Here is a 25,212-nt window from a genome sequence, read left to right as displayed (position 1 = left end):
CAATTTAAATTTGATATAAAAAATACTATATAGTTTTTTCATAATTTTTAACTCTCTCTATATATATATTTTCTATTTTATATTCTCTTTTTTTATAAATATAATTTTTTTTAACTTTTTTTTAATTAAGCCTATATTCTGCTCTGGGAGGCCCTGGGGGGGGAAGGGGGGGTTTGGGTAGGGGTGGGGGAAGGGGGGGCTTGTTGGGTAATGTTTGTTTTTTATTTGTATATGTTGATTTTTGTTTTTGTATTGTCTTTTATTTTCTGTAAAATTTATAAAACTTTTTAATAAAAAAAAAAAATGTTGACCTCTAAGTAGGAAAGCAGTAAGAAAACATTTAGCTGGCTTACTTCAGCTGTTTTAAGACATTTCATCATTTGATGTATAAGAGAATTATTATATAGTAAATATTATTTCACTATAAGGATAAATGCTTTGGAATGCTCTTCACAGTCCTCAGACTGAGTATTACTGAAAATCTGCGAATAGTTCTCAAATAGGCATTGCATGCAAGGAGAGTTTCTGAAGTTCAAGAGGGGAAAATTCCAAAAGAAAGAACTGAGAGGTTCTTGTCTAGCTCTTGTCTAGTTTACTTATGGATTCATTAAAACATAAAATTTGACATAAAATTAAATCTAAACTTTAGCATACAAGTAGTTGGTGAAAATGCTGCATATGCTGCTGGATCGGGTAGCACTGTGTTTATTCTAGACTTATATTTGTTCCTCTTAATATATTGTCATAAGAGTCTGCTTAAAAATATGAAACATATTATAGATAAATGTACTATAACAATTTCAAGCGCATCGTTTTAAATGTGACATAGTCCAATTAGTTTAGAATTTTTATTACATTATAATTTAGAAAAAATATCACAATTACTTGTGTTTTAAAAATCTGTCAGTTAAAGAGTTTTATATATAATGAGTATTGATTGCATTGCAGAGGTGGCCCGTCAAAATGACTGGGATGGTATCATTGCTTGTCATCAAGGTTCTGTAACTTGTACTACTTGGAATTATCAGAAATCTTCAATGGGAATCCATAAACTGAAACCAAAAGACATAAGCAAAAATAAATCTCTTGGTATATATGCAACAGTAAGTTTTTTTCTTAAATTATTGGAAGCAATTCTTAAAATTCACGTAAAGCTGAAATTTATTCAAGTACAGCTCTTCAGTTTTCTTTGTATTTAGACTACATAGCATGCATTGTTACCTTCATCTTCCTAAGCTCATTTGTATGAACATCTAAACATTATTTGAAAATAAATCAGTTTGAATGAATAGTACCTATAAAATATTTAAGATTTTGACAGTGTGAATCTGTACATTTGCTATATTTCAGAGATACTCCTTACTATAAATAATTTGATTTTTTTTGTCTTTTTCTTGAAAGGCAGTAGACATTACTTCTTGTGGAAACTTTGCAGTAATTGGACTTTCAACAGGGCATGTGGATAGATACAATATGCAGTCTGGTATTCACAGAGGGCGTTATGGTGAAGTAAAAGGTGAAAATCTGACCTTTTTAAAAAAATATTGTAATCAAAGCTTCAGTAGCTGAATTTATAACTTGTGGAGTCAATATATATATTGCTTCATTTTCATAAAAAAATTTTGTCCTGTATATCAGGACTAATCTACATAAAACTAGGATTAAAGTTGGTAATGCTACTTAGGTAATAAATGCTGGATGACTACCAACATATGGTTCTTACTACTTTGTTGTGGTATGTCTTGTCCTTGGAAGATTTCTAGTAATTAATGTCAGATCTATTTGAAGAATTTGAAGCTCATAAAAAAGGCTAACAATTTATTCATTTTTTCTTTGTGTATGTATAATTAAAGCTCATGAAGGCTGCATAAGAGGTGTAGCAGTGGATGGACTCAACCAGTTTACAGTCACAATAGGAAGTGAAGGATTGATCAAGTTCTGGAAATTCAAGACCACAACATTTGTTCACTCTATTAATCTCTTAACGTCTCCAAATAAAATGTTGCTTCACAGAGATAGGTGAGATGGTGTGATATATTCAGTAAAGGCTACAAACAAAATTAAAGCTCATAGATAAATTTTAATGATTGGTTTGTTAATCATTTTAATATTGATACTTTAAATTTATATTTCATGAATATGTATATGATTTTGTGTGCGGGCATGTTGCTCTTTAACCAAGCGGTGCTACAGATGATGGAATGATGTTCCTCATTGATACTGCAAGTATAATTTCCATCTTATTTATTTATACTCTATGCATACTTTATAGATTTTTATATTTATATATTTTAATGTATATTGTTTTTACAGGTGCAGTCATGCATGCCTACAAACATAATTTTATCATATATCACTCCTTTTTTTTAATCAGTCCACATTCATTGCTAGCCATTCATTTTTTATCCTATCTCTATTTCACCCTACAAACCTATTAGGCACTCCACTCCCATGATGTTCAACATAACCGTTATACTTTTAACATGATAGAGGGCCAGTTTGGTGCAGTGCTTGAGGCATCAAACTAGAAACCATGAGTTCTAGTCCCACTTTAGGGACAAAGCCAGTTGGGTGACCTTGGACCAAACACTTTCTCTCAGCCCTAGGAAGGAGGCAATGTCAAAAATTCTGAAAAAACTTGTCAAGAAAACTTTAGGGACTTGTAAGGCAGTCTCCAAGAAACAGACATGATATGGAAGAAAACAAAAACATAAACTGCCCTTGCGTCCATGTGACAAAGCAGCAAAAACATAATGCTATCCATAGCTATTTGCACTTCTTTTGACAAACATTCATTCCTTATAATGGACCACATACTTCTTGCAGACTTCCTACCTGCATTTGTACATCTTTTTCCACCTTTAGTCAATTTTCTGCCAAGGTAAACAATGCATTTGTTCTGTTCTTTTGCCATTTATATATAATTTGCCATTGATCACATCATTATATTATATAAAAGACTGTTTTAGTCTTTTATACATTATTTTTCAGATTTATACTCTTCATTTCTCACCAAGAAAGTGTCATCTGATTGCAAAAGTACATGTATATTCATAGCCCCAACCAACAGACTGTGATCTCACCTTATATATTAATCTATAAGTACATTGAATAATCTTCTTGAACATTAATAATAAATAATTCTCATCTATTGGAACATTAAATAATACTTTCAGACTTTTCTACCCTACTCTCTCTCAGTGCTGAGGCACTTGCATCCAGCAACCAACTAACTTTCAATTTGTATTTATGCAAAAATTCCAAAATTCAATTCTGTTCACATCATCATATTTTTTTTCTAAATAAACATCTGTGGTTTTCTCTTAGAAATATGCTAATATGATTGAAGCATCAGCAATGAGTAAACATGCAAGGTTTTTTTTACCATATTAAATGTTTGGTTATATTATTAAATTTTAACAGTGGCATTCTGGCAATAGCTATGGATGATTTTGGCATCAAAGTTCTGGATATAGAAACAAGAAAAATTGTGAGAAAATATTCAGGACACCAAGGGCAGATAAATGACATGGTAAGTAAATTATAAACATATATTTATATTTATATTCTGGGAATAGCTATGGATGATTTTGGCATCAAAGTTCTGGATATAGAAACAAGAAAAATTGTGAGAAAATATTCAGGACACCAAGGGCAGATAAATGACATGGTAAGTAAATTATAAACACTATGAAAATGATGTGTTTCCAGAAGTGTTCTAGATTTTGCTGTTTTTAAGTTAACACTAAGCATAATGCTTGTGAAAGTTCTCTGTATTTCTATAAAGAAGCATGAAGGTATAGCTACTAAAATGACTTGGCATATTTGTCAAATAACATATTTATATGCAAATCTATTGAATGTTTTTTTTTTTATTTAACACAATGTCCAACTTTCTGTTATATTGAAATGAGCTCTTAATTTCTATTGAAAAAAAGATTTGGCAAAATTTCTAAACCATTAAATGCAGGGCAAGACATGCTTAAAAAGAACTCTGCAGACCTCAGAAAACGGATTATTGATGTTTCAAAGACAAGCTACCATCAGCCCATGTTCCTACATTCCAGAGGTTGCAAGAATACCTAGAATAGTAGCCAATGATCTGGAGACCACCCTTGCACTTCTTGATAATAACATTGAACAATGTTCTATATGGGAGAACACTGAGGAAAATTTCATTTTTCTCCGGAAACAACATTGCTCTGTGCCTTGAATTTGCCACAGAGCATCTGGATGTTCCAAGCTATTGGAATGATGTTCTGTGAGCAGATGAGACAAATCTAGAATTTTTTGGCGTTAATGAGAAACTTTTATGTTTGGAGAAAATGAACCAAGTGTTGCAGTGAAAGAACCTCATCATAGCCATGAAGTAAAATTGTGAGAGTATCATGCTTTGCAGTCTCAAAATACAGGTGGTATGCAGTTTTTGAGGAAACAACTGAGTCTGAATTGTATCAGCTGGTTCTGCTGAAAAATGTCAGGGCATCCATAAGATGAAGCTTAAATAAATGCATCACAACATCAGTCCTAAAGATAACAAGTAAATCTACAGCATAATTGTTGAAACAGAAAAAAATAAATCATTTTGCAATGACCAAATTGTGACATGATCTGAAATGAGCAGTTCATGCAAGTCAGCCCTAAATGAGTGAAATGAAACAGTTCTATAAAGAAGAATAGGCCAAAATTCTTCCAAAATTGGTCAACAAGTACTGGAAATGTTAAAGGTATCTGGCTCTAATTTTAAATTGTTTGCCTACTTTTCCAAACAGTGATAGTGATTTTTGACTCAGTGGGTTAAAACATGAAATGATTCAGTACAGTGGTTTGGGGAGGGGTATCTGTTTATCCAGAATTGTTTATTAAAATGATTTAGATGGAGCTCAAAGTACGTTGTAGGTTATAATATTGCAAGACTACAATAGTTCTAAAGAGTTCACAAACTTTCCCTTATCACTGTAGATATAAAACTGGTGAAGTCCATATTTTTGCCAGCCAAATTAAGGTGGTGGGCTAAATCAGTGGTCCCCAACCCCCGGTCCATGGACCAGTACTGGGCCGCAGTATGCCAGCAACCAGGCCGCACAAACAAACAAAGCCCCATCTGTGGGATACAGGCAGCACACAAAACCACGCCCCCTCCGGTCCGCAGAAAAACCTCTCTCCACGTAATCGGTCCCTGGTGCCCAAAAGGTTGGGGACCTCTGGGCTAAGTCATATGTGTAATTACAATGAAAGCATTAGAGACTACTATTAGCATCACCAGTCTTTTCTGCGTAGTTTTGTGCCTTTTGTAGTTTTTTCTCATTACACAATCTGATCTACTTCAGGACTATCAACACAGTGGAAAGTTTAAACAGGTGGATCAGCCAGTGATCCTCACACTGGAACTTGAGGGAGACATTGCATTCAATTGCAAGTAGTCCTCATATTACAACCATTCACTTGACAATGGTCTGAAAGGATGCTTTATAATCTGTAAAGCATTCCAGCCATTGCGAAATACAGCCATGTGATTGTGATCTAGGTGCTTAGCAACTTGTTCGCATTTGCAATGGGTTGCAAAGCACTCGATGATCATGTGATCACCATTTGCAATATTCTGTGTCAACTTCCCCAGAAAGTCAGCGGGGAAGCTGACTGGGAAGGCAGCAAACTAAAAGGACTCTTGTCTTTGGCTAAAAGAACTATCCAGAGCTTGAATTGCTCTAGCAGTCAGTCAGGACTGAATTGCAGCAGACAGCTGTTTGAGAGCAAAAAGGTGTCTGCTGGAGAAATTCCATTCTATATAGGTGTGAAACTGTCCAGCACAGTTCACTTTCACTCCTAAAGAATTGTCTGCCAAAGGATTTCGATTCTGTGTAGAGCTGAAATCTTTCAGCAGGCATCTCTTTCACTCCAACTACTTCACAATCCAGGAGATTGCTTGATAACTGCAACCGGAAGTGCTAGGATTATGCTTGTTGAGTGAAGCTGTCATGTGACTTCTCAATTATTGCTTTGCTCAATCATCGAGAATCCAGTCCCAATTGTGGTTGTACATCAAGGACTCCCTCTACTGTTTAAGAAAATGGATTGAAAAAGAAATTCACCACAGTTAACACCATTGAAAAATCATAGAGACAGTAAAGAATCTAGCTTTATCTAAAGATTTGCCTGAAAAAAATAGCAAACAAGGAATTTATCCAAGCCAAAAAGTTGACTTTGTGTTTGCATTCAAAGTTCATTAAAGGTTTCAAAGGGTTAGATGTTCTAAGTTCAGTCAAGCATGATTCAGTACAAAGAGAACAGTCGGAGCTCTAGATTAATGAGTTGAAAATACGAATGGTACAAATATTTATTTATTTATTAAAATTTATAGACTGCCCCACTCCCACAGGACTCCGGGCGGTTAACAATAGAAAGAATATCTTTCTAACAATAGAGCAGCAAGCCTTAGAAGTATAAAAAAAACTTGGGACTTTTAAAAAATATTGTAATATTGATAATGAGGTTGCTTTACAATTTGTTCTGGTTCCAAACTAGATCAATTATAAGACATACTGTTATAAGTTTGAGCCGAACTAAATTAATTTTATCAATGAAAAGGCCACTGTTACCCAATAAAAGTTTAATTATAATTTTTTGTAGACTTTCAGTCCTGATGGCCGTTGGCTAATAACTGCATCAATGGATTGTACCATTAGGACTTGGGATCTACCATCTGGCTGGTAAGTAAACTTTACTACAGAAGTTTACATGTTACCCCTGTATATTGTATCATATTTTCAGAATTGAAAAAAACAAAAGTTTCTGGTTTTGAAAGATGTAGCAAAGTAAGTTGTTTTATTTTGCACAATGTAAGAAAACTATAAATAAAGGCCAGGAATAGCTGCTAATGGATCTGACATCCAAAAAGTGCTTCAGAATATATGGGGATTTGAATTTATTTTATTTTTATTTTTAAAATTTATAAGCCACCCCACTCCCGAAGGACTCTGGGCGGCTAACAATAAAAAACACATAAAACATAACAAACAACAATACAAAAACAATCATCCAGGGGTAAGGTTTTATAAACCCCAGGCCTGCCGGAAAAGCCAGGTCTTAAGTACCTTACGGAAGACCAACAGGGTGGGAGTGGTCCTAATCTCCGGGGGGAGCTGATTCCAAAGCGTGGGCACCATCACAGAGAAGGCCCTCCTCCGCGGCCCCGCCAAATGGCACTGCTTGGCCGACGGGGCCCGAAGGAGGCCCAGCCTGTGGGATCTAACCAGACGTAGGGAACTATGAGGTAGTAGGCGATCTCGCAAATAGCCTGGCCCTGAGCCATATAGGGCTTTAAAGGTAATGACCAACACCTTGAATTGGACCTGGAGACCAATAGGCAACCAGTGCAGCTCACGGAGGATAGGTGTAACGTGGGTGTATCGAGGAGCACCCACTATCACTCGCGCGGCTGCATTCTGGACCAACTGTAGTCTCCGAATACTTTTCAAGGGTAGCCCCATGTAGAGCGCATTGCAGTAGTCCAAACGTAAGGTGACAAGGGCGTGAGTGACTGTAAGGAGAGCCTCCCGGTCCAGGTAGGGTCGCAACTGGTGCAACAGGCGAACTTGTGCAAAGGTCCTCCCAGCTACAGCCGTCAATTGATGTTCCAAATTCAGCTGTGGATCAAGGAGGACACCCAAGTTGCGAACCCACTTTGAAGGGGGTATATTTTCCCCCGCACGAGTCAACACTGGACAGTCGACATGATCCTTGGGAGGCAACATCCAAAGCCACTCGGTCTTGTCAGGATTGAGCCTGAGTCTGTTAACCCCCATCCAGACCCTCACGGCTTCGAGGCAACGGCCCATCACATCGGCCGCTTCACTGAGAGAGCTCGGGGAGGAGATATATAACTGGGTATCATCAGCATACTGATGAAACCTCACCCCGTGCTGTCTGATGATCTCACCCAGCAGCTTCATATAAATGTTAAATAGGAGGGGAGAGAGGACCGACCCCTGTGGCACGCCACATTCAAGGGGCCTCGGGGTTGACCTCTCCCTCCCACCAATACCGATTGCGACCGGCCAGAGAGGTAAGAGGAGAACCACCGTAAAACAGTGCCTCCCACTCCCACCCCTTCGAGTCGTCGCAAAAGGATACCATGATCGATGGTATCGAAGGCCACTGAGAGGTCAAGTAGCACCAAGACAGAGGAATAACCTCTGTCTCGGGCCCGCCAGAGATCATCCATCAGCGCGACCAAAGCGGTTTCTGTGCTGAAGCCGGGCCTGAAGCCAGATTGAAAAGGGTCTAGATAATCCACTTCATCCAGAGACCGTCGGAGCTGGAGCGCCACCACTCTCTCTACAGCCTTCCCCACAAAGGGGAGATTGGAGACTGGACGGAAGTTATTTAAATCAGCCGGGTCCACGGTAGGCTTCTTGAGCAGGGGCCTCACAACCGCCTCCTTCAGGGATTGTGGAAAAGACCCCTCCCTCAACGAAGCGTTGATCAACACCTGGAGCCAGCTTCGTGTCACCTCCTTGGCAGCCAAGACCAACCAGGAAGGACACGGGTCCAATAAACAAGTGGAGGCGCTCATTGCTCCCACCACTCTGTCAACATCCTCAGCGGTCACAGACTCAAATTCATCCCATAAAACTGAGCTAAGACCTGCCCCAGTCATCTCGAAAGGCCCTGCCCAATCGGAGTCTAGGTCTGTCCGAATCCGAGCGATTTTGTCTGATAAGAATTGCACAAATTCCTCCGCTCTACCCTGTAAGGGCTCCCCAGCTTCCCGAACATTAAGTAGGGAACGGGTCACCCTAAACAGGGCGGCAGGGCGAGATTCTGCAGACGCAATAAGTGCGGAAAAATGCGAACATTTTGCCTCTCGTATCGCCACTAAATACGTCCTAATATAGGCTCTTAGAAGTGTCCAGTCGGATTCGGAGTTACTAGCCCTCCAGCGTCGCTCTAGACGTCTCTTCTGACGCTTCATCTCCCATAGTTCCTCGGTAAACCAAGGTGCCCTCCAGGATCCACAATCACGGAGAGGTCGCAAAGGCGCGATCCGGTCTAATGCCCCTGATGCCGCCTTATTCCAAGCAGCGACCAAGGACTCAGCCGGTTCGTGGAGGAGGGAATCAGGAAAACCCCCAAGCGCTATTTGGAACCCCTCCGGGTCCATTAAACGCCTGGGGTGGAACCACCTAATCGGTTCCGCCTCCCTGCGGTGGGGGAGTAGGACCGAGAAATCTAACCTCAACAGGAAGTGATCCGACCATGACAAGGGAGAAGTGACTATACCCCTTAAATCGAAATCACGTCTCCACTGCCCCGAGAGGAATACCAAGTCGAGCGTGTGTCCTCCCCTATGGGTCGGACCCTGAATTATCTGGGTCAGGTCCATGGTTGTCATGGAAGCCATGAACTCCTGAGCCACACCAGAGGATTCGCCGAGTGACGGCAAATTGAAATCCCCCAGCACCATAAGCCTGGGGAATTCCACCGCCAACCCGGCTACCCCCTCCAGCAGCTCAGGCAGGGCTGTTGTCACACAGCTGGGAGGCAGGTATGTCAACAACAAACCCGACTGAACCCTTGAATCCAACCTCAAGAAAAGGGACTCACACCCAACAACCTCTGGGGATGGGATCCTGCGAGGTCTCAGGGATTCTCGGACAAGAATCGCCACTCCCCCACCCCTTCCCTGGAGTCGCGGTTGGTGCATTATCTGAAACCCGTCTGGGCACATCTCTGAGAGAGGAACACCTCCCTCTTGGCCCAGCCAAGTCTCAGTAATACATGCCAGGTCGGCCTCCTCATCCAGTATCAAATCCTGGATGAGGGGGGCTTTATTAATAACCGATGCTGAATGCAGCATCAACAGTTATATAAAATAACAACAACACATGACATGTCATCAGATAATGCACCAACCGCGACTCCAGGGAAGGGGTGGGGGAGTGGCGATTCTATAATGCTACATTGCAAACCGTCTCTTCTCTTCTTCCCTCCCTTTTGCATCCCAATTCCTTGCCCACCCCTCCAGAACTGCGGATTGGTAGTGGCCATCCCCGGATTAATTCATTCAAAGGAAGTAGAAAGGGATGGCCCATGTAATGGGGAAGGGGGGAAAAGAGTTGTAGGGTGGTTTTTTTTATATAATGAAAACAAACCTAAGCATCTGCGTCCATTCGAGGCACTTCTCAGTGCTTCTTCATGCAGGCTTTTCAGCGTTTACCTCTCACTGCCTGTGAGAGTAGCTTGGGGGAGGCGGAGCTTATGGGTCTGGAAGGGGAGGGGTGTCAGCTAAATTCCTCTCGGATTTACGAAGCAGGAATGGAGTGGGGACAGAAAACAGCTACACAATCCTTTCGCCTCTCGACTTCCACCGAGCTTATGCAAGCAGTTCCCCCCCCCCGCCTAAATAAACTTGCATGGTGCATTTGTGGTGTTATTTATGACAGATCCTGGCTGGTCAATCTGGCTCCCATCTATAAGTACTGTAGTGCACTGAGTTTTAATAACAAATTAAAAGGAAAGCATTTACTCCCCCCCATTACCTGAAAAGGGGGCAACTTATCACATTTGTGGAAATGCAAGTTTTCAAAGGGCGAATGCCTTTCTTACTTAGTTTATTAACTGCTTCCTTTCCTTCTTCCCTAAACATTCTGGCTGTCTCCAATTTCATTCTTGGTAGTGTTGCTTTAAAAAACTGCTGAGAAGTCCTTTTGCAGGCAGGGCAATTTTCATCAAGGTGTGTGTGCGATTGACAAGGCAGAGCCTTTGACAAACAGGCAGGCTTTCTGCTCACTCAGCTTGGAGAGGCGGTGGAGGATTCGCAGGGTGGAAGACTGAGAGGAGGAGATCCCTGTGTGCAGCCTGCTTGCTCCAAGCCAAAGCTTGCTACTGGGGGGGGGGGCAATGGAAGGGACCCGGGGAGTCACACGCATGCCTACACGTGCACGCACACACCCTGAACTACTCATTTGGACTTATAGGTGGCCAATGAGAACTCAGAAACTGTGCTCCCTTTCCCCCTCCCTCATGGAAGAGGGGTAGTCTTATATGGCGAGTATAGCCCAAACTATATATTTTAACTGGAAAAGTTGGGGGTCGTCTTATACGCCCAGTCGTCTTATACGCCGGAATATACGGTACTTTTATGAAAGATGTGAAACTGGATCTCAGCCATTCAGTAGCAGAAGCAGCCATTTGCCCCCAGGTGGGGGAAGGAAGTCTCATCTGAGTTACTTTCCTTTTCCAGGCATTACTTTGCCTAAAATTAAAAAAAGTAATTAAAATTGGATACTTCCAAGCCTCACTCTGAGTGAGAGAGAGAGAGAGGGGGGAGAGAAAACTTGCTGAGTAAATATTTTTCCGGCGTATAAGACGACCCCCGACTTTTGCGAAGATTTTAAGTGTTTAGAAAGTCGTCTTATACGCCGGAATATACGGTACCTACTTTTAAGAATCAAAAGTTGGAATTAAGATTGCCGGGAGAAATATCAACAACCTAAGATATGCAGATGATACCACTCTAATGGCAGAAAGTGAAGAGGAACTAAAGAGCCTCTTGATGCGGGTGAAGAAAGAGAGTGCAAAAGTTGGCTTGACACTCAACATTAAGAAAACCAAAATCATGGCATCCGGCCCTCTCAATTCCTGGCAAATAGATGGGGAAGAAATGGAGGTAGGGACAGATTTTATTTTTCTGGGCTCAAAGATCACCTCAGATGGGGACTGCAGCCAAGAAATTAAAAGACGCTTGCTCTTGGGGAGGAAAGCTATGGCAAATCTAGACAGCATACTAAAAAGCAGAGACATCACCCTGCCAACAAAAGTGCGTATAGTCCAGGCCATGGTTTTCCCAGTTGCAATGTATGGCTGTGAAATTTGGACCATAAGAAAGGCTGAGCGCCAAAGAATTGAGGCCTTTGAACTATGGTGCTGGAGAAAACTCCTGCGAGTCCCCTGGACTGCAAGGCGTTCAAACCGGTCAGTCCTTGAAGAGATCAACCCCGACTGCTCTTTAGAAGGCCAGATCTTGAAGTTGAAACTCAAATACTTTGGCCACCTAATGAGAAGGAAGGACTCACTGGAGAAGGGCCTAATGCTGGGAAAGATTGAGGTCAATAGAAGAAGGGGACGACAGAGAATGAGATGGCTGGATGGAGTCACTGAAGCAGTAGGTGTGAATTTAAATGGACTCCAGAAGATGGTAGAGGACAGGAAGACCTGGAGGAATGTTGTCCATGGGGTCGCGATGGGTCGGACACGACTTCGCAATTAACAACAACAACTTTTAAGAACTGCTAAGACCAGATGATTTTTACTATGACCCGATACATAAAATCATAGAACTCAAAGAGGGTGTACTTCCTTTTTCATGTGACTGCATGTGCAATAGCTTATAGCATGTATTCCAGGGATCATATTCCTTCTCTGTATTCTGTACTGAAATATTTCTTGCAAATAGAATTTTCAAATTTAATAGTAAAATATTTTATTACATTTTTAGAACTGCTGTAAGTTCATTACACTGTATCGAATGCATTATCAATATAGTGTATGGATCCAGAAAAAGATAGCAAACAATTTGACACTATTAAAGCAATAAATACATGATATGCACAATCACGTTTCTGACAGACCTCATTTCACATAAAATAATTACTTGATTCATATCAAAATTGATGTCAGTAAAAGATGTTATCAAAAGGACTGTTTAGTTTACAGATATGTAGAAATGATACAACATTCAAATATTTTTTCCATACATTCAATCATATTTATTCAACAAACGTGCTGTTTGAGTTTACATTCACTAATACATACTTAATTCCTAATCCTTTATTCTTTCCTCTAGCCATCAATAAAATAAGTCCCAAGTTTGGTAATATTCCATTTCTTCTTTTTCTTTCAGTCTCATATTCTAGTATTTTTTTAATTATTTCTTCATCTGGTGGTATTCCTTCATTTTTCTAATATTGCACAAGTATAATTCTTGCCGCTGTTGTAACATGCAAAATCAAATATACACTTTGTTTATCAGTCTTTTCTGGCATTATACCTAATAAAAAAACGTTCAGGTTTAAAATCTACGTGTTCTCCCAACCTCTTTTCTAGCCAAGTATGTATCTTTTTTCAATAACTCTTTACTTTGTCACATGTCCACTACACATGATAATAAGTGCCTGACTTATGTTTACAATTCCAACATCTATCTGACATGTTTTTGAACATTTTTGCTAGTGGCAAGTGGCATTTTGCTGATGGCAAGTGGCATCTATAAAACATTTTATATAAATTTTCTTTGTAGGAAGTTGACATTGTCAGTTTATAATTTCTTTCCCATAGATTTTGCCGCTTTTCTAATTCTATATTGTATCCAAAAATTTTCGCCCATCTTATCATTGTTTCTTTAACTTGTTCGCTTTCCATTTTCAAAGTTAATAGAAAATTATACATTTTATTAATTAATTTCTCATCAGAAGTTAACAATGTCTTATCAAACACAGTTTGTTCCTTATAAAATCCATACAGTTTAACATCTTTATCATATCTACCTTGCATTTGTAAATGTGCCCACTATGATAAATTGATACCCTGATTTTCCATTTCTTGTTTAGATTTTAAATTCCCTTCAGAGTTTAGAATATCTCTGTTATGTCCAGATTTTTTCAAAGTCCAATAAATTTGGTTGTGCAAATGCTTCCATTGTTGACAGCCACCCTGGAATTTCCAAATATATTTTACATTTTATTTCCTCCCATGTTAATAATGCATTCGTATATAGCAGTGGTTCTCAACCTTTCTAATGCCGCGACCCCATAATACAGTTCCCCATGTTGTGGTGACCCCCAACCACTTATACATCACCGGGTACCAGGGGTGTGACCAAAGAAAAGGGGAAAAAATGGCGGACAGCCTTGTTTGGCGACCCCCATGAAATGGTCGTTCGACCCTAAATGGGGTCCCGACCCACAGGTTGAGAACCACTGGTATATAGTGATTTAGGAAGTATTTATGAATTTTATTTTTCCTGTACCATAAAAAGGCGTGCCACCCCAATTGTAAATCGTGCCCTTCCAGATATAACAACCTTTTGTTTCTAAGAGTTATCCATTCTTTTATCCATATTAATGCAGATGCTTGATAATATAGAACCCACTCTGGTAAACCAAGACCTCCATTTTCCTTGGCATCTTGTAACATTTTCATTTTAATTCTAGCTTTCTTTCCTTTCCAAATAAATTTCAAGATTAATGAATTTAGATCTTCAAAAAAAAAAATTCTCAAGTTTTATAGGTATTGTTTGGAATAAAAAGTACTGGTGTTTTTCTTTTCTTTTATCAAAGCAGTCAAGTTAGCCATCTTTGTTAACTCCATCAGTGAACCACTGGATAGCCATTTGTCTGAAATGGTATAGGGTTTCCTGCCTGATGCAGGGGTTGGACTAGATGACCTCTAAGGTCCCTTCCAACTTTATTGTTGTTGTTATTATTATTAAAGTTGAGTTTCGAGGTTACTTATTCTACTGAACCAAAGGGAGTCAGAAGTCAGTGCCTTTACTTTCTTTTTCCCTTCTCTACACTTTTCTCTTTTCCCTCCCCTACTTTTTCTATTATTTGCTTTGTATTTTTGTATTTTATATTATAAACTAATAAAAAGGAACAACTGTTGAATAAGAAAAAAAAAGAATAAGAAAAAATACAATACAGGTTCACCAAGGACACTTGGTACAAAGCAAATATACAATTAATCTTCAAGGCTAAATTAAGTTATCCTTAGCAAAAAGGAATTATCCTTTCTGGAAACTATGCAACACACAAACAAAACAATGATTAAAGGAAAATCAAATATAAGAAGCAAGACAAATCACATTTAGAAGACACAAGTTCAGATCACAAAGAAAATGTTTAATAGAAAATAAATGCTACAGTTAGACTAACACTGCAGGTTTCTCATAGGCTACCACATATTCTTGTTTAGCATTTTGAGTCTAGAAGAGACAAAAGAAGGATGATTTTTAAACTAGACAGTTCTCAAAAGACATCAGATAGGTAATATTGGAATGATGCTTATATTTAGAAAGTGATTTTAATATGAAACTAAATGAAAGCTATGATTTATGAAGAAAAGTATAAATTTTGAAAGGTTAAATTTTAAAGAAGGTGATCTTTCATAATGATCTTTTGAGCATGAAAAAAGATGGCAAGAGAATATGGATATTTGCTTGCTTACTTAACTCTCAAAGGTCTTGGTTAGATATATCAAATATCCCCCTACTAAATCTGTTATTTCGTTAAAATTCAGCTATCGGCAGTACAAATGGAAACAAATTGGGAAGATGTTTGAACAACCTTGGATTGGCAAAGTCATCCCTGAATCCTTTTACAGTTGTATTTTATTCATGACAAACTTTTATTTAGGCAAACATTGAGCCAAATTGGAGATGTGGTTTAGGAAGGAGGAAGTAGATCTTACTGCTTAATGTAGCTCTGGGCTATTGGCTGAGTTCCCAGAAAATAAACTTTCCCTTTCTTTTTACAGCAAACCATCCATATCTATTCCAGATAGACATCATCTTCCATCTCAGATTCAGTAGCTAGAAAGAAAAGGGGAGAGTGGATTGAATTTGGTGTGTGGGGGGGGGAGGGAGGGAGAGAGAGAGAGAGAGAGAGAGAGAGAGAGTGTTCAGGGCCTGTTCTTTTTTTTAATATTGATATGAACAGCTTTGAAAGACAGCATTTGTCTGAAAGTGGGGAAAAAAAGAACAGATTTATTTTCATGCATTATCTACTATGCGAATGGATTTTTTTTTTTTTTTATCTTGCAGCCAGGTTGATTGTTTCCTACTAGATTCAGCAGCAGTAAGCATTACTATGTCTCCTACTGGAGACTTCCTTGCTTCCTGTCATGTAGATGATCTTGGAATTTACTTGTGGTAAGTTCCTCAGTATCAGATTAAATTACTTTGCAATTCTGTTTTTTAAATGATTTGACTATTTCTATTCTGTGGACTGTTACAATTATGTGATGATTTCTCCCTTTTAAAAAGTGCTTTCTAGTGTGCTAGGTTGCTACTAATCAGATAAGTATGGACCATTTTCCTAATGTAACTGAAATGTAAAGGCTTTCATATTTAAGACATATCTGGAGTATAGACATTTATTTCTTGTGTGTGTATGTGTGTGTGTGTGTGCATCTAGTATCTGTCCAGGGTTTTTGAAAGATGGTCAGTATACTCATTTAATATTGTAGTTTATTTGTTAGAAATTTAGACTAAATTTGCAATTTTAAGTTTCATGCAATTAGTTGGCTACTAAAGTAAAGCCTAGAGTTTTTTCTTTAACAATATTGATCTTTAACCAGCTCCTTGTGGTATTATTATTCATCAGCCATAATAGCCAGATATTTAGATTTGATTTGGCATTTTTAGCTATCTATCAAGTCCTTCCCAAGGACCTGTGATAAAGAGATGTTGTTGCTTGGTGGTGTTAAAGATATTGTCACAGGATATCTGTTCCAAGTAAAGCTGCCTTTTGCAATGTACTATTATTATTATCATTATCATCATTATTATTATTTATTGCTTTTTAAATTTTCTTTTTAGGTCTAACCGTTCCCTGTTTTCACTTGTTTCCTTGCGCCCTCTTCCATCTGATTATGAGCCTTCTGTTGTAACACTTCCTGGTACCTGTTCAACTGAAGGTAGTAATGCATGTAGAGAGAGGCCTTGAAATAATTTCAGAGAATCACATTAACAAAATATATAACATTGTTGAAAATCACATTAATATAATTTGGGACATATATGCTGTATTTCTATCTATTTTGATAGCAGGATCTAGGTAAATTGTTAGCTTAAACTTTTTACAACAGTAAAAACTTGACTCTACTAAAAGTTTTTGTTTAGTAAAACAATATATTCACTGGAAAATCATGAGTCACTTGTGTTACTAGCAATGCTGCATTTGAAATCTTATTTAGGAAGTAGTCAACAATAGTAAGCCTTAGCATGTTTCTTAGCTTGAATTGCAGTGGGCTTAATTAAAGATTGGATTCTATTTTATTGTTTTAATCTTTCCCTTTCAAGTAAAATAGAGCAAATAATAATGTAAAAACTTTGTAATTACACTAATTAAAATTATCAGATTGAACGTTTGTCAAAAATTGATAGCCGAGCACTTTAATAAATTATTACAGTGCAAAGCCAAGATCTTATAATCTAAAATTCATTGATATAAGACAGTATTTCTCAATATCAACAACTTCAAGAGCTGTGGAAATCAATTCCCAGAATTTCCCATCCAGCATGGCTGGCTGGGGAATTCTGGGAATTGACTTCCACACATGTAGGTGTATTGGTGAAAATAGTGATAATGGGATAGAACTGGACAACCAGGCATATTGTTTGTGTAGATCTACAACCCCTGGCAAAATAAATCTTATCCAATTAATTTTAGCCGCAAATGATTAATTTCAGGGAAGACTTTTGTTGTGTTGTAGTAAAGATTAGAATATACATTCTTAGCCATTGTCTGGATTGGTGTTTGGTAATATACTCTTTTCCTTTACAATTGAAAGTTGAAGATGTTACAGAAGAGGATGAAACAAATGATGAAATGATACAATATGAATCTCCACAACAGCTGGGAGAAACAATTGTGACTCTTTCTTTGCTGCCAGAATCTAGATGGAAAAACTTGCTCAGTTTAGATATTATTAAGGTACCCATTTCATGACTTGTATATAAAGTTACTAGGAGTTGTTTCTATTATTGTAAGACAGTTATTTTAATAAACTGTCTTCAGAATAATCGGTTAGGAGAACATTCAAGTTTTAAGTTTACAAAAATTCTATACTGGGTATATCAGAAAGTAGACATCAAATTATCCTACAGTATTTTCACTTACAAAGTAGTAATATCCCTCAAATGTAATATATAGACCAAAAAAACACATTTTCCCCCAAAACAGAAAAGATAGAATACCTATTAAGAAAGTATTATTTGCCACAGGAATACTTTTTTGTCTCAGCCACACAGCCAGGTATGATAATGTTCCAGTGCAATTAAAAAAAATGTTTAACTATGAAGCAGAATTAAATACCTTCTTGTATTCATACACTTCACCAAATCATAATATTTTTGCAAATATAATAGTAACAGTTCCAAAATACTGATGACTCGTTTTGATTTATGATTATTCTGTGTGTAATATTTTAAATGGGTTTTCAGTGTTTTTAATAGCAAGGAAGTTAATAACTTTGCTTCTTAATATAAGTAATAATAGTATGATTGTGAATATTGGATTTCCATAAAGATGTGACAATGATGATGTGATAATTCCCATTCACAGCAAAAGAATAAGCCCAAAGAGCCACCAAAAGTACCAAAATCTGCACCATTCTTCATTCCCACTCTTCCTGGTCTTATACCACAGTTTGCTTCTGTTGAGCATGAAAGTGATGGACAGCAGGTAAAAAGAGAATTGATTGTACAATTTTTTTGCCTTTTTTCTTCAGAGTTCCTAAGTGTCTCAGAACTATTTCTGGTATAAACTTAATCATATCTTTCTGTTAGCCATGTGAGGTTTAAGTGCTAGATCAGGGGTTACTTGCACTATCTGGTCTTGGTGCATCCTGTATTTTTTCAGCTCTAGTCTCTTGTACCTTTAGTATAACAGCATAATTTTTGAATATTAAAAGTGGGGCTAATATTTAAAGCAGATGTTTTATGCTCCATTTGAGTCCTTTGTCAGTGGTACAATTTCCTTGACCTTTCCCGTGCCCTATAATCTATATATGTTTCTTCAGAATAGTGATGATGAGATAGAAGCCAACCACTAATATTATGTTAATGAATTACAACAGTAAAGAGGGCCAGTTCCACGATAACTTCAGCATAATTCATTCATATCATTGTAGTGCCCCCAAAGCTGAGTTCTTCTATTGTTGTGGATTCTTGCTCTTCCTCATTCATAACTCTCAAAATCTGTTCTGAATATGGGAGAGGTAACACTTGAGCAGAAGGAGGAAAAATTACTCATCTGTAGGAACTGCTTTGTGGTGATTCCTAACTTACATTTTTAAACATTCCATCAAAATATTTTTCCCTTGAATGTACTTACAAGTGATGTGATTTTTTTTTTTTAAATTCCAGTCAAAAGTGGTAAATCTTGGAATATTGGCTCAAAAATCTGAGTTCCACTTGCAGCTTGAAGAAGCATTAAAAAGTAGCAACTGTAAGTTTTTATATGAAATGACAGTGTACTTGATGTAGTTCTAACTCTGAGAGCTTATGCACCGGAGATAAATTCCCTGTGTGTCCAATCACACTTGGCCAATAAAGAACTCTATAATGTAGAAGGAAAGTATTATATTTTCAAATGGCATTTAATTAATATATTTTAACTAACTAGTGTCATTATTATATTGCACCATGTTGAGTCCTTTTTATTCTACTACTGTATATCATTCTGATGATGCTTACATAATTATGAGCATTTGTTATGTGCCAGTGCAATGTCTTATTGTGTAAATGTATATCAATAATTTTGGTACCATATGACCATACTCCTTTGCACCTTCATATCTACCTGTCTGTCTGTTCATGTATCTACCCATCATTCTATGTATTGTGAGACTGCAGTTCATATCCCAGACAGACATGAATACCAGATCAGAAATGAAACAACCATAAGTACATTGCTTAGACCAGTGGTGGTGAATCTATGGCACTGGTGCCAGAGGCGGCACTCAGAGCCCTCTCTGTGGGCACATGCGCTATCACCCCAGTCTTAGGCGTTCAGCTGGGTTTTATAAAACCTTTTCGCTTTAGGCTCCGCTGCCATGTGCAAAAAAAGGGGGGGGGTTCAATCAGTCAATTTCAACTTCTCACGGGAAAAAAAAGATCTTACAAAATTGGAATTGATTGATTGAACTTTTTAGTCCCACCCATTCTGCCATTATCACCACAGCCATGCCCACCCAATGGGCCACACCCACCCGGCACTCGATGCATAAGTGGGTTTTGGGTTGCAGTTTGGGCACTTAGTCTCTTAAAGGTTCGCCATCACTGGCTTAGACTATCAACGGACTGGTAATAAACACCTACATATGATGGCTCCCCCACATATCCTGGGGGCCAAAAGTACATTGGCTTGCAAAATGCAAGAAGGGATGGGACTGAACATGCCAGTGAGAGAAAGTTTTGGATAGTAATGTGAGAAATCTGCACAGATCATGCATTTCAGATAATGACCTAGAACACAATCTGTGTGTGTGGTAACTAAGGGTGACAAGAGATGCTACTCAGCTCTAGAGGCCCCTTGGTGTTGTGTTTTCCCATTGACAGATTATCAAATAGTGTCTAGAGAAATAAATATGACTTTTTCATTGTTAATTTTATGTAGGTAGGTGTGTTCTCTGTATTATGTCCTACACCCCTTCCCCCAAAAAACTCAAGAATTTTGGAATGGCTTGCCTCTTGAAAATAGGATTTTTTTTTCTCTTGCAAAAACAATGTGAAAACTAATCCTGATGAAGTAAGTGTTCTGGGAGAGAAGCAAAACCACAGATTAAAATTAAATATGATAGGGTTTCTGTGATATCTAAAATATCTAAAATAAAATTGTGGGCACTCCATCACTGGAGATTTTTAAGAAGAGGCTAGATAATCACTTGTCTCAGACGATATGTGTTCCCCTGCTTGAGCAGAGGGCTGGACTGGAAGACCTCCAAGGTCCCTTCTAGCTCTATTCTATTCTATCTAGAATATGTTCTACCCTTTTCACCATTGTTTAATGTTTTTACAGATAAGTCTCCATTGGATATTCTGAAGGACATGGGACCATCTAATATTGAGATAGAACTGAGAGGCTTGTCACCAGATGGTGGTGGCTCTATTGAGGTGATGCAGAGTTTCCTAAGAATGATTGAAGCAATGCTGAATACAAAGTGTGACTTTGAACTAGCTCAGGCATACCTTGCCTTGTTTCTAAAGGTAAATACATCTCTGGGAAGTGTTTGAAGAAGAAGAAAAAATAGGGATTTTATTTATTTATGCACAGAACTTATATAGCATTATAATAGATCATTCTGGGTAGCTTATAATTAAAAATGCAAGTAGTTTAAATTAAAGTTATTAACAAACTGAAAACTTAAAAGATCTGGTCTTTTCCTTTTTTTCCAATAACGTTTTCCACATATATTTTTTTATTTGTTAGAAACTCATTTGTACATTGCTTATTCAAAAGACTGCAGGCAGTTTACAGTTATAAAAATAAAATCGATGTGTAAGCTTGGTGGATGGCATTGGTGAAATTTCTACCAATGCCATCCATCTAAGTGGATATTTCTACATCAGAGGCCTTGCAGAAGAAACCATTTGTATGTGTGTCTTAAATGTTAGCAGGATTGGGCCATCCTGACCTGAGAGACTTGCTACTTTTTTTTTTATCTTTTTGCATCTTTCAAACTTCTGCCCCCTGATTTCTCAAGAGGGGAGTGCAATTGTCTCTCCCAGCTGTTTCATAGATTCCACCTCAAGCAAATGGTCACAACAGTAGTTAGAAAAAGTCATGAAAACTTTGAACAAAGATCAACTTGATGTAGTTCCAAAAGGCTAATGACAATCAATGTTGCTGTAGTTTCCAAGTTGTCTTCAAAGGCAGCCCTTTGTTGAATGAATTGAAGTAGTCTAACCAAAAGGTAACAAAAGCATGACCCACTTTATTCAGTACTTCCTGAACCCAGAAAGGTCACAATTATAGGACAAGCTGAAGCTGTTTGAAGATTCTCCTGGAAATAGCTTTCGTGTATTGCTTTAGTGGAAGCCTCAAATCCAAGAGAACACCCCCTGTCCCAGACTGCAACCCATCAAGAACAACAGATAGCATATCTATGGTATCTAAGGGCTACCATACTGACAGCAATTCTTTCTCGCTGTGATTCTGTCAGTCTGTTCCGCTTCATTCAGTTCTCACAACTCTCAGACACAAGGCCAAAACTTCTGGGTTAGAGATGCATAACTGGATGTTTACCAACTTGATAACACCTCACCTCACATCAAGAGAAAACCTTTCCCAAAGATTCATGTTAAATTCTGTGAAGGAGAAGGTAAAGCCGTCAGCATCATATACTGACGTGCCCAGTGGCCTGACCTCTTCCCCAAAAATTCTAAATGGAGCCACCTATTTAGGAAGGAATAGAACCATCGCAGAATAGTGCCTCTAATACACAACCCTTGCAAACAGTAAAAAAGGATAATATAGTCATTGTATCAGATGCTGCTGAGAAATCTTTTAGGGCAGGGGTCTCCAACTCCTGGCCATGGACCAGTACCAGGCCGTGGCATGCCAGCAACCGATCTGCACAAAAAAGCAAAGCCCCATCCGCGAGATGCAGGCAGCACATAAAACCATGCACCCTCTGGTCCGCGGAAAAACTTCTCCACAGAACCAGTCCCTGGTGCCCAAAAGGTTGGGAACCTCTGTTTTAGGGCAAGCAACAGAATCCCATTGCTGTCCAAGTACTATCAGAGCAGTCAGTGTCATTTTCATCCCATGCCCAGGAATAAACTGTAACTATTGTGTTTAGTGCAGAACCCTTTTATGTTACAATTTTCATTATTATAAACAAGGATTGAGCAATTTTAAATAGCATTTAGCATTATCTGCAGTACTGCTACTTCCCTGATGCCTTGTTATATGCATTAATGCTCCTTGATAGATAAATGGGACATGCTTAGATTTTAATATGATTTATGAAAGATTCGCATCCTCTTGAGGAGAGCTGACAAGTTTATTAGCTAATACAGGCACAGTGATGTAATAGCTTTCTCAAACAGCTAGATCAATTTGCTTATTCTTATCCTGTTAATGCCATTTAAATGAACTTACTTTTTTTATTTTTGTTTTTTTTAGTTGCATTTTAAAATCATTTGTTCCGAGCCTACTTTGTTGGCAGAAGTATCCAAGCTCTCAAACCAACTTGAAGAAATCTGGATTCATTTGCAGACTCTATTCAACCAAAGCATTTGCATTTTAAATTACATTAAGACAGCTCTCCTATAAAGTACCTTTTGTTCTGTGAAATTCAAGATGTTGAAGTATATCTAATAATGGGTATTGTACATCAGTTTTTAAAATATCAGTATAATTTGACTTTTTATTCAAATTTAAATATAAATCTAGTATCTTCATAAACTAATAATGGGCATTCTATTTAAATAAGTACAGAGTTAATAAAATACTTAAAAGAAGTATAGTACAGAAAAATATTCAGTATGCAAAAATGAAACAAATTATAAGGTTCATGAATGTTTTGGGATTCTTTTCTGTGAAGAGAACTATCGTAGTGATATGAATGAGGACCAGTGAGAGCCCTTTGAAACTGGGATAAAAAATGGAAGTGAAAATGTGAGTGCTTGAATGTCGAAAAACATTTTTTTAAACAATTAAACAGATAAAAGTAGCAGAATTTTTGAACTGCAAAATTCACATCAGGCTAACTCTTACCATATTCCAACGTAGAACATAGTTACATAACTCTTACCATATTCCAACACACACATAGTTACATTCAGACATATACAGAGACAGTGCACATAACAAAATTCTAATTGTATTACAGCAGAAATTTGAGACTTATTTTCTTTATCCCAAAATGGTAGGTAGATCTACAGTAGTACATTTGTACCATTATTAAGATATTACTCTACAATCTCTGTATTAAAATTGATTTTAAACCACTCACTTTGTGGATGAACAATCTCACCAAATTTTAAGACTTTCTTGCTTTTTCTCAATCCCCTATTTTTTAAATGTCCTCCTGCTGAATAGTTTGGAATAATTCAGAGCCTGTACACCAGTGTTTCTCAACCTTGACAATTTTAAGGCATGTGGACTTCAACTCCCAGAATTCCACAGCCAGCAATGCTGGCTGTGGAATTCTGGGAGTTGAAGTCCACATGCCTTAAAATTGTCAAGGTTGAGAAACACTGGTGTACACATTTGTGCATTTTAGTTGGTCTTATTAATTTTGGGTTTTGTATGGACCACCACAGCTGTGATAATTTTATCAAAAATGTATATATTCCTTGATTTTAATTCAGTACATATTTGTAAATTTAAAGTGCTCATTTATCACATTAACAATGAAAAGTATTTCTTCCTCTCTTCAAGGTGCTGCCCTCAAGGACAGAGCCTTGAGGGTGGCATCCGGAAGACAAGACTTCTGAATGGTCTTATTCTGACTGTGACCTTACCTTGACAGGGAAGCAGACTTTGTTGAGGAAAAACTAGTACTGTCTATAGTTGCAGATAAGCACCTCTTGGGTATATATTGGAATCTAAAATTTTGTTGGTGTTTTGAAGGGGGGCTATTTTATCTCCCCACAAACTAATTATGACTTAATCTGGGAGCCCAATCATGCTCTGCACACTGCAAAAGCATCTCCATACAAGATGGGATTCAGATAGATTTTTCAGATAGGATGTTACGATTCTGTTCACCAGAGGGTCCCAAATCCCTGATGCAGCTTATATTAGCCAAGTGTATCTGCCAAGAAGTGTTTCTATTGTGGCACCATCCTATTCGCACCAATCTTAAAAAAAAAATGTCTCTTACCTTCAGTAAGGGGTAGTTCTTGTAAAAAATTAGGCCAACAAAGTGTACACATGTTCAATTCATTCCCTAAAGTGTTTTATAGAATAAGTGCAAGCAAAATTATTCATATTTACTCCCTGGCATCCTAAACACAACACATCCCCACATATCCAAACACTTTGTAGAGTTTCCCTGGCTTCCAGCCTTACACTAACACAAGGTTTGTGGGGAAAGATTGGCCTTGACACCTTTTCAGAAACTTTTTTTTGTAGGCTGCAAGAATAGCCTTCAGGGACGAGAGGAAGAGCAGCAACAAAGCTAGTGGCCAGAAAAAAGAAATCTGAGGCTAGGGGAGAAATAAAATTTGAGAAAATGTCTCGGACTTTCCATCCTAATTCTCACAAATATAAAGGGAGAGGGGGAGGAAGAGTATTCAGATTTACAAGATTGTTACTGTAGCGATATAATAATGATACTAATATTCATAACTTGGGTTTTCTAATCTGCTGAACCTGAAAGGGCTGACAGAAGGCCAGGAGGGTGGGGTCTGCTGGATCTCAGGAGGATGTTCCACAGGGCAGAGGCAATTGCCAAGAAGAGGTGTTGTCTATTCAGCAT

General features: G+C 38.1%; 1 protein-coding gene across 2 annotated transcripts in view; it reads left to right on the top strand.

The window, feature by feature from the left end:
* The window catches only part of WDR36 (WD repeat domain 36), a 44,178-nt gene extending 20,416 nt beyond the window's left edge, over positions 1-23,762 (top strand). For both annotated transcript variants that reach the window (XM_039365314.1, XM_039365315.1), the window contains exons 12-23: positions 949-1,103; positions 1,402-1,516; positions 1,854-2,019; positions 3,424-3,532; positions 6,631-6,710; positions 15,821-15,928; positions 16,598-16,695; positions 17,572-17,714; positions 18,345-18,464; positions 19,148-19,229; positions 20,802-20,989; positions 22,911-23,762. In XM_039365314.1, the coding sequence (XP_039221248.1) occupies positions 949-1,103; positions 1,402-1,516; positions 1,854-2,019; positions 3,424-3,532; positions 6,631-6,710; positions 15,821-15,928; positions 16,598-16,695; positions 17,572-17,714; positions 18,345-18,464; positions 19,148-19,229; positions 20,802-20,989; positions 22,911-23,060 (1,514 nt within the window). In that variant the 3' untranslated portion in view covers positions 23,061-23,762. The remainder of the gene's footprint in view (positions 1-948; positions 1,104-1,401; positions 1,517-1,853; positions 2,020-3,423; positions 3,533-6,630; positions 6,711-15,820; positions 15,929-16,597; positions 16,696-17,571; positions 17,715-18,344; positions 18,465-19,147; positions 19,230-20,801; positions 20,990-22,910) is intronic.
* The last annotated feature ends 1,450 nt before the right edge of the window (positions 23,763-25,212 follow it).

This window comes from Crotalus tigris, unplaced genomic scaffold, assembly GCF_016545835.1.
Source record: "Crotalus tigris isolate CLP2741 ecotype Arizona unplaced genomic scaffold, ASM1654583v1 scf7180000020032.448945, whole genome shotgun sequence".
Taxonomy (NCBI): Eukaryota; Metazoa; Chordata; class Lepidosauria; order Squamata; family Viperidae; genus Crotalus; species Crotalus tigris.
The sequence above is the reverse complement of the archived record's forward strand: the minus strand, read 5'-3'. Positions and strand labels throughout refer to the sequence as shown.